Below are 10752 nucleotides of genomic sequence, written 5' to 3'. Positions count from 1 at the left end.
TTATCCATGATATAAAAGACAACACTGATGCTTAAGAAATTTATCCATGATTATAAAAGACAACACTGATGCTTAAGAAATTTATCCATGATTATAAAATGACAGCTAAGTTCTACTTACGTTATTTTACGCATAAGTTAAAATTTTTGTGTTAAAAAAATCAACTTACAATATCAAAGGAAGAGAGAAAGAGAGAGAGAGAAAAAGAGAGAGAAGAGAAAGAAGCAGTTTATATCAAAAATACATTCATAATACGAATATAATACAAAAGAAACAAAAACTTTAAACGATTTTCTTCAATTTTTTTAACAACTAAATTTTTGTTAAAAAAATATACCAGTATTCGTATACATATCAGGTTCGTATATTCACAGGGCATGAGCTTTAATTAAAATAATATTGTTAGTTCAACCAAAAAGATATTATTCGAATTTACAAAATATTGCTCTTGCATCAAATATGATCCATCTATTAAAATATAGTTATTGTAAAATACAAAGCAAAATCTCAAAAATTGATTGAGTAAAATACATATATAAAGAAAAACCCGAATTTCTTCGCTTGCCTTTCTTCACTGAATACCAAAACGAAAAAAAAATTAATAATAATAATAATAATATTACAGTATTTCTTCAGGGGGTTGAGGTAGCGTTGTTGGATCGAAATCAAAAAAATACGGGTGCTTCATAGCTTTCCGAGCTGATATCCGATCAGCAGGATTATATATTAGAAATTTCTAAAAATAAGGAGTTAGGAAAAATACGCAAGTAGCTTAGATATATCGGTCAAAGCTATTTTGATGATATTTGGAAGTAAAATAAACTTTAAACTCATTTTTCCCAAAACTGCAAAATTTAAATGATGTACTTTTTCCACCGAGCCCTTTAATTTATTGAAGCATTTTAATCCATAACAGGCACAAATTTGATAATTATCTACTCAGATAACAAACGTAGGTGTAATTCCAAACAATAACATAAAATCTAGAGAAATAAATAATACCTTAAGAAGATCAATACCAGCTGGTTCTAAGCCTGGCAACATTTTTTGTAAATCTTTTGCTTTCCACTTAGGAAATGCAGATTTATACTCTGGTAATTCCTCAACTCCTTCCCATGTTTCATTATCTGGTGTACCAAGTACTCTAAACATTTTAATCTAAGATTAGTTCCATAGGAGAGTGACATCTTTAATAAGAAATATTCTGTAGCATACAAAATGAAAATGCACCATATACACTAATTTAAATTTAAAAGCAAGAGCAATGTGAAACAGTTATCAAATAGGTTTACATATGAATATAAATAATTATTTTATTTACAAGTCCATTGAATAAAACTCTACAACAACGTTCATTAGCCTTTCTCCCTAGATAGCATCTGTCAACAGGTCAATTTTAAATTGATTTTAAATTTGATAAACTCATGTTAGATCTGCTAATTATTAACACTAAGACCAAATCCATTGTCTCAATAGAGTTGAGACAGTATTCAATATGTTCTAATGTAACATGAACCATAAGAGTATCGATGAGGTCAGTAACTTTAAACAGGGTTCTGAGTTTATGAATGTTTAGGTGTCAAGTGAAACTTACCTAGTTGTAATACAATATTCCACAACTCATTCTTTTTAAAGCTGAAAGTTCTGTGATGAGACAGTAAGGGCAAGGATAAGACGATATTGTTGTCTAAATACTATTAACTATTGGTATTTGTCTGCATATAACTTAGCTTCTGCAATAATACATAATTAGTTCATAATATCCACTTGGGAAATGTCATTTATTAAATATCTTATAAACAAACAAGTATATAACTGATTATAACTTTTATGATGCTATTTTTAGTTTATGCTTGACAAAATTTTTTTTGTGACTAAGTAAAAATGTATAAATGAAAATAATTTTATCCTAAATAGTTAAACAATTTCCTTTATAATAGGGTGAGAAACATAAGTGTCATTTGAATTTTGTTGATTAAAGATTGTAGAACAAACCAATTCATTTTTACTAATACTACAAATATTATATTGGCAATTTAAAAATTAAGCAACTTTATTATCTTTTTCTATTAAAATCTAGATGTACAGGTTTAAATTGCTATAGTTGCATAAATTAAAATTACTTTGATTAACTTTTCCCAGAAATATTGTTATTTTGAGATATGAGAAATATTTTTTCTCCAGTTGATTTTTAAAATTTTTAGTCCAAATTTTAACTTAACAGACCTAAAACATAGTAGCAGCCAACTAGTATCCATTAAAATGGCTATCCAGACCATATATTTTTATATTTTTCATCAGACCTTTTTACCCTTAAAAATGTCAGTTAAAATGTCATAATAAGTATGCTTTCTGTAATCTTAGATCATTAATGCTTCACATAATAAAGCATTAACAATTTAACATTATGTGTTTATATTATTTTGAATGTAATAGCCAATTTAAATAACCCAATTTTTGATGTTGCTTCAAATGCCAAGAATTAACATAATTTTTAAAAAAATTACTAAACAAACATTTAAAACAAAAAAAAAAAAAAAAAAAAAAAAAAAAAAATTCAGCACCTTTTAATGAAGCATTAAAATTGAACATACAAATTAACCAGCATCAAAACATGAATGCAGAGCTCAACTCTTTGAGTTCTAAGCCATGTGGAATGCCACTACGGTAACATTTAATTACAAAAATGGATTTGTTTTTGCATTATTTTGCATACTAAATTTTTTAGTATGCAAGGTTATGTAAGAATTTGAAGATCTTATATTCAAATAAACATCTTTCTTTATTTTATAAAATTAATAGGATAATTATTAGGCTGATGTGGTGTCCTTATAAGAAATAACTAATATCATTAATCATGCAACAATCTGACTTGAAATATGACACAGCATATCAGAAACTGGTGCAACTTTTAAGTGAAATTCTCCTTCTCTATTTCCTCAGCATCTACAATACATAACCAGAAGATTATCTTACAGATCAATCTGGTGTAGCCATTATTATTGTTAAAAAGTTATCATCTTACAGATCAATCTGGTGTAACCATTATTATTGTTAAAAAGTTATCATCTTACAGATCAATCTGGTGTAGCCATTATTATTGTTAAAAAGTTATCATCTTACAGATCAATCTGGTGTAACCATTATTATTGTTAAAAAGTTATCATCTTACAGATCAATCTGGTGTAACCATTATTATTGTTAAAAAGTTATCATCTTACAGATCAATCTGGTGTAACCATTATTATTGTTAAAAAGTTTTTCATTTGATCATGTTCTTGATTTTTGATCATGTGCTTGCAATTCTAATGTGGATATTCTTTATGGTATTAAATGTACTTTATGGTATTAAAATATTACTTTTATACTTTAATACCTTAAAGTACCTATAATCCACTTTAAAGATGCAAGCAACCACAATTAGACTTAGACTGTAAGTTAAAAAGTATATAAATAACTTGTTTATACTACGTATCATGAGAAATGTGGCAGTATTAAGGAAAAGGTGTGTATTTTTATATTTGAACAGTTATTCTATGTTAAAATGTTCAGTGTTGCCTTTGATTTACTGATAGTAAATGTGTTGCCTTTATTGGCCCACTAATATTTGTACATAAGACAAATGAAATTTGAACTGCTTCTCAAGGCTGTCTCATGGCCACCAGGAGCCTTAGGGTAGAATAAGTAGGGGGCCCTCTATTTTTTTCTAAATTTTTCAAAATGAAATAAAGCAATTAGCAAATTTATGTGACATTTTTAGACTTCTTTTTTTTAATTAATAATTTAAAATTTAATATAAAAATAAATATCAAGAATATCAGATTCAATCAACATTAAGGAAAGACAGTTCAATCTTTCTTGTAACATGGTAGAGTGAAGCTTATTTTTGATAAGCCTTAGTTTTGAAATTGCTTCATTCACTCTACCATGAAAAACATTTTGCAGACCTAAGCTGCAGCCTACCTTGCCCATGTGTTTAATACTATTGACTTTACTAAAATATTTAGTAACTTAAACAATCTACATGACCACCAATAAATACTAAGAAACTTACTGAAAAATCTTAAATATTTCGTCAATTTCTGAGTCTCCCTGAAAAATTGGTTTTTTGTTTACCATCTCAGCAAATATACAACCTATGCTCCATGTATCAATACCACATGAATATCTTTTCCCACCAAGTAACACCTCAGGACATCTGTACCAAAGTGTTACAACCTTTTATAAGAAAAACATTAAAATTGAATTTTGATTACAATTTAAAATTAAAGAACAGAATAAATTTAGGAATTACTTACCTCATGTGTATAAGCTCTTATTGGAATACCAAAGGCCCTGCCCAAACCAAAATCAGCTAATTTAATTAATCCTTTAGAATCAATCAGAAGATTCTGCGGTTTCAAATCACGATGAATAATACGACGAGCATGACAAAAATCAATACCATTGCATATTTGATAGGTATAACTCTAAAAAAGAAAAAAAAAAAGTTGTCTTTTTTTTCTATCAAAATTTGAAATCAGTTACTTGGAAGAACTTTAACAATCTAACTAATTTTTACTTTGATAAGGGCTCTGTCCATGGAATTTTCAACAGTGTCAATATATTTTTTCAAGTCCATTAATAAAAATTCAAAAACAAGATATAGTTTCCCACTTTGATGCAAAACATCTAACAACCTATAAAAGAACTTTGTTTAAATTTTTTCTTGTGATAAAAAAAAACCAACAAGAAAACTTATGTCATTTAAAAAGTCTTTAATAAAGTAAAAAATTTTTATAATTGCTATAATTATAGTTTAAAAGTTGGCAGCTTACTGTACAATAAACGGATGAAATCTAAGCTCCTTTAGTATAGAAATTTCTCGAACAGCTGTTGAAGGACAACCCTCATCATCACATTCCAAGCGAATTTTTTTTAAGGCTACTAACTCACCAGTAATACGATTTTTTGCTTTGTAAACAACTCCATATGTACCTATTTAAAGAACAGTATTGTATAGCCAATTTTAAACATTAAGCAAAACTATAAATATTTTAATTTTACCTTACCACAACAAACAAAGAACAAAAGAGTAAAATTTTCATAGATGAAATAGAAATGCAAAAACATTTTTTAATTGAAAATCACATTAAAAAAAATCAGAATTCTATATCTGCCAATCAGAATTCTATATTTCTTAAATCTATATAATAGAGTAGACATGTCTTTTTGTGACACCCTGTAATAACCATTAGAATGTTTGCACAAAAACATGGACACGCTTATTTTTGGACAATTTTATGTGGACATTAACGAGGGCAAAATCAATGAATTCTTTAAAAATTCAATTGCTTGAAAATGTGAAAAAAAACTAAGAATATTGTTTATCAAGAAGTCTTTGAATAAAATTTACGGCTTATTTATTCATATGAAGTATTCATACACACACTCATAGGCAATAAATTGGAAGTAAATGTTTAGAATATTTAAAACTATTTTTCTAATGGTAAATAGAATATAAAACGCCATCATAATTAAATTTATATCGATTTTGTTTTCAAAATATCAAAAACTGAGGTGTAATATGTAATACAAAAGCATGAAATATTAACTCTGTCTATATAAAGTCTAAAAAATATAAAGACTTGTTCAACTGACCGTTTGCTAAACTTTTCTAAGAAGGATTTCTTGAAGTTAGAAATTTGAATGTGATGATTGATGACCACTTGAACAGTTGTACCAACTGAGATGTTAAAAGACATATAGAGAGAATCAAATTCATTAATGCTCTCAAGTTCTTCAAAATCATTATGCAAATTAATTCCTAAACCTGACTCTTAGAGTTTATTAAATGCATGCAACACAGTAAATTTAAAGTTAAATCTTTCCATTGGTTCTGATAACTTCCTATAATAAATTGAGACTTTTGGTAAAACATTAACACATGTTTCAATTTCTAATTTTGGTAGTCATTCATTTGTAATCCTTCTTGAATCATTTTCTATCAATTTTTAAGATTCTATTGGTAATTTATAGAAGTGAGTGCAATTCAAGAGGCAGTAACATGCATTAAAATTGTCAACAACATTAGCTAGAGGTAAACTCATAATTTTGGAAAACTTTTACTTGAGACTTGGCATTTTCCCTTTTTGCATCTTGATAGTTCTGAGCTTAAGCTTTAACTTTTTTAAACATTCTTGACAAGTACTTCTCTAATTATCTAAGATTTAAATGTTGTTATTTACGACAAAAGCACCAAGCACATGAAAAGCTTGAACTATGTGACTGCAAACCACTCATGTTAAAATATCTAAGATACAATGATTAAGTGAATCATAAAGGTCAATCAATTTGAAGTATATTGAATATTGCTTTAATGTTCTTATAGGTCAAATAATCTATGGCAATATGCTATAATATGGCAATAGCTATAAGCAAAATTTTCTGTACCTATGAAATTAAATATGCTTTATGTAGTAATTTTTTAGTTTCTTTTTCTCATGTTTAGCATCTTTAAATGATGTAAAGCATACCTTGAATAATCAACCTTCATCATCTTACAGATTGTTAACATTAACAGCATTGATCAATTTTGTACCCATTTCTGATAAAATCTAGTACATTATTTTAACACATAATATTTCTTTCAGATTTATTCTTTAATTTATCTTTACAGATTTTTGAGATTTGGGACAAATGAAGTCATATAGGAAATTGAAGCAATTTTTTGAGATTTAGACAAATCATTCTCCAAGGAAGGTATCATAATGTTAGAAAAGTGTTGGAATGAATGTATCACTTTTTTAACTATATTGATAAACAAAAAAAAAAAAAAAAAAAAAAAAAAAAAATCTTAGTAGGTAGTCTTTAGAATTTTTGACAGATGTTATACTTACTCCTCAAAATTAATAATTTCATGTGCAAGTAGCACATTGCAATTTCAATTATTTACAACATTTACATTAAATACTTAAATTTTTCTTAATTCAGATATGCAGGTTAATTACGATTTTGTTAATTTTTACATATTCAGCAAAAAGAAAGTAAATTCAGTAAATCGTTAATTTATTTGTAGCATTTACATGGGACATAAAGATTCCACTAAGATAATCTTTGTCTAGAACCTTTTTAATTTTAACTGCAAAACTATATTTCAACAAAGTATGAACTATAAACAGGATATAACAAAATTATCATAAACTAAAGTAAATTTTTCTTACCTTCCCCAATTTTTTCTAATTTTTGAAAAGCTTCTAATTTTTGATCAGGAAAACTTGAAGAGATGGCAGACATTTTCCTACTTAGTTATCTAAAAATACAAATAAATAAAATTTTGTTGTTTAAGGCTCAAGCAGTTGCAATCTATAAATAAAAAAAACTTTACAGAAACTGTATTTGGTCTTGTTAAGAGAAAACCTGCACGGAGTGGTTTTTCTTTTGCCAAATATACTATCATTAATTTTAACCAGTACTATAGCATTTAATTTGGAAGACTAAAAATCAATTTTAAACTAAATCTCAATGTAAAATTAATTACCTGGATGCCATATACACTGGCATATAAGTTGAGCTCCTATTTTTAACTGAAAAGAGTAGTTTAATATTTTATAACCAAAGTTGAGATGTACATTACAGATTAACATTTTAATCTTCTTATGTTCTTTTCTTAAACAAAATTTTTTTATGCATTTTAAAGGGCTTAATGTCTCAACTTATACACTAGTATGTATAGTATAACTATAAATTAAAAGTGAAAACAAAAATTCAAACAAAACAAAGTCAAATTTTAATTGAAAGTGATTGTGAAATAAAAATCTGTAATATCCTGTATATAAAATTACTACAAATATGACAAACATTTTGTGATTATAATAGGAAATTAACCTACAAATGTGACCAGACATTATCTTAGAAGAATTTATTTTGAATTATTTTATCTTGGAATAGATTTTCTTGAAAAATTTATCCTTGTTCCTCTTGCGTATGCCAAGATGCCTTTTAGTAAGTTATGACTTATAAATCTGGACTAAATGTCCCCAGCCCCACCCTCCTCAAATCTGATAGATTTACCTTAAAATACCCAAGTCTTTTTGGGTTCATGAGAAAGAGCTCCATCCTGTTGGAACATAATCTGGGTAGAACTGATTCATAATTTAACATGCTTATTGGATGTTTATATACATCTATGTTGATTTTTATACCAGAATTGATATAGACAGGTGGTAATTTTCTTAAGTTTAAATGTCATCCCAAAAGATGGGTACTATCTTATAGCTTAACCTATACCTATCAGCTCAGGGATATTCTTAGGCCTCTTGAATCTTATGTAGCAATTAGTCCTACTATTAGAAGGAGAGTAGAATAATTAACAGGCCTTTCTTCATAAGAGAAAAGTTACTTATTGTCTCAGTGATAGGGTGTCTTTTAAAAATGTCTATGAATAGAAATTTTTAAAATCTAACCCTAGATTTGGCTTTTTTCACTGCATTTAGATTATGCTTATTTATTAACAGTCTTTGGGCATCTTCCTTATGGAGTAAACTACATTGTACTGGATTTAGCATTTGACACCCTTGAAAATTCTTCACTGTTCCTCCAGTCTCAGGCTTTGCTTCAATATCACATAATGTAGTCAAGCTATCACATCATAAACAGTCTTTTTAGCCATCTCAAATTTATATATAATTAGTTAGGCAACATGCCAATTATTACTTAAACACTGTGTAAGGGGCATTACCTAAAATGTTTTTTATATCTATAGTTTTTTGTCTAAAAACCCAAAAGTTTTTTAGACAATTTAGTGTAATCTGGTTTATTAAGTTAATAGGGATTTATTATTCAGATTAACTTAGAAAAAATAGGCTCCTCGACTAAGTCAAAGCACACAATAGTGCATAATATAATAAAGTTGTGAAATGAATAGAATCCAAAAATCAATGTAATTAAGCATCAATATACAAACACATTTTTCAATAGTTGGAGAAATAGAGACGGAGGTATACTATTCACAACATACTAATTTGGATGAATACATATTTGTTGAACACTGAAATGTGCAACTCCCATTCTAGACTTATGAAGGTGGCTTACCAACTGCTTCTGAATCTGTGAATGAAAGAAACAAAAAAAAAACAAAAAAAACAACATGAACTATAGTTAGCAAAATTGCCTCTGATACAAATGTTTTTTGAAATTCCTTGATTATTAAAAAATGTTACGAAGGTAAAGCATGTGGGTACCTATAACTCATGAGCATATTTTAACTGATTCCCTGTCAGGTATTTATGTAATTTCCATTTACTAAATAAGAACAGACTACGATCTCACTAACTAGATTGTCATTAAAATAAATATTTGATTAAATAGAAAAGATAAAAAGTTTAATTGTAAATAAATCAGTCATGAAAAGAAGACATAAATTTACCAGATGATTGAGTCTACCTTTGGTGTTTTACCCCGGCACCATATGTAATGTAGATATTATTTTCGTATTTATAGGTAAAATTTAGAGTTCACCGCTTTTTGCAAATTTAGCCAATCGTTTTAGGATGTTTACAAGTCTAACCAATCATTGATTTGAAGCTTTAAAAAGTTTTTTTTTTAACTCGTTTACCCCCAAAATCAAAAAATTTAAACCGATGGTTTGACGTCATGTACAAACAGCAAATATTGTCTATGTGATAACAAGAATATTGTGAACAGGACAACTCTGTACATTTAACCATTACAGGTAATTCTACCTTAAAATATAGGTGTATCTAAAAATGTTAATAAATAAATTTTAGTTCTTGTGTCATCAAATTATAAGGAAAAAGGTTTATATTATACACTGAAAGCTAATTGTATAATAATTTTTTTTTTTTAAATTTTAAGTCGATTTTCACATTAAACTTAAAATTCACCTTTAAAGTGAAGAATTAAGTTATGAAAACTATATATGGCAATGATGAATAATAGGAAGGGCTTCAGTTTCATTTAAAAAAATCTATTGCTGTGTAGATTATGAGCAGAAACACCAGACCTGCATTTTAAGGTGTAAATTGAGTTTTAGATATTTTCTACACATTTAAAAACATCAATGACAAGTGTAAATTAACAAATAGCATTGAAAACTCAAAACTTCATGAGAAACGGAAAATATAACAACAATATATAATAACTACAAGTAAATTCAATTAATAAATATCCAAAAAAATGTTTTTTAAGTTGGCCCATCAGCATCCTACAATTAATTTAACCCCATGCAACACTTTGATCTAAATATTTAACTCAATCTCAACAATTTGTATTACAAAAAGGTTTAGATTAGATTGACTGATTTTACTCAAATTGCAGTGTTAAATCGTCATTAAATACACGTTTAGTATATATTACACCATACCAGAACGTCATTTATTTTAACATGAAGGTTTTTTCGTGCTTATTGCTCTTACTGTGTTAGGAGTTTACTATAGAAACGATGATTTTTTAATTTTTTATCAGCATGCATAAGTTACTTTAAAGTGTTTAAGATAATGTATACAGATTTTTTTTTTTCACCTTGTAGACATCTGTTTTTTTTTTTTTTTTGCATACAATACTATTAAATTCTCCTCATCCTTCGTCAAAATTGAAAGATGGCTTTTGTTTTCCCCAATTTTAGCACCATCTAAGTTACAATTTATAATTCTAGGTTAGCATTACATCCACCTTGTTTGACCTATTTGTAGCAAATTGGCTAATTTACGATGATAATATTATGATGCTTTTATGGCATCAAGTAGCTTTTCT

At 27.4% G+C, this 10752-nt stretch overlaps 1 protein-coding gene across 3 annotated transcripts; it reads right to left on the bottom strand.

Annotated features, from left to right (window-relative positions):
* Positions 1-276: 276 nt before the first annotated feature.
* LOC145184938 (cyclin-dependent kinase 1-like) lies at positions 277-9542 on the bottom strand. Of its 3 annotated transcripts, XM_090079302.1 has the most exons (9): positions 9407-9481; positions 7520-7565; positions 7203-7291; positions 4818-4977; positions 4562-4679; positions 4299-4469; positions 4055-4218; positions 1003-1144; positions 277-736 (listed from the first exon to the last, which is right to left on the bottom strand). In XM_090079302.1, exons 3-9 carry the CDS (start codon positions 7273-7275, stop codon positions 620-622), a joined length of 945 nt encoding a protein of 314 aa, XP_089935428.1. In that variant the 5' UTR covers positions 7276-7291; positions 7520-7565; positions 9407-9481; the 3' UTR covers positions 277-619. The 3 variants fall into 3 exon arrangements, with proteins under 3 accessions (XP_089935428.1, XP_089935427.1, XP_089935429.1); XM_090079301.1 differs by lacking the exon at positions 7520-7565 and having other exon boundaries at positions 9407-9542; XM_090079303.1 differs by lacking the exons at positions 7520-7565; positions 9407-9481 and adding an exon at positions 9222-9245.
* Positions 9543-10752: the final 1210 nt, after the last annotated feature.

Source organism: Hydra viridissima, unplaced genomic scaffold, assembly GCF_058129835.1.
Source record: "Hydra viridissima isolate aposymbiotic clone 2 unplaced genomic scaffold, HvirCarnegie_v1 scaffold_2, whole genome shotgun sequence".
NCBI lineage: Eukaryota > Metazoa > Cnidaria > Hydrozoa > Anthoathecata > Hydridae > Hydra > Hydra viridissima.
The sequence above is the reverse complement of the archived record's forward strand: the minus strand, read 5'-3'. Positions and strand labels throughout refer to the sequence as shown.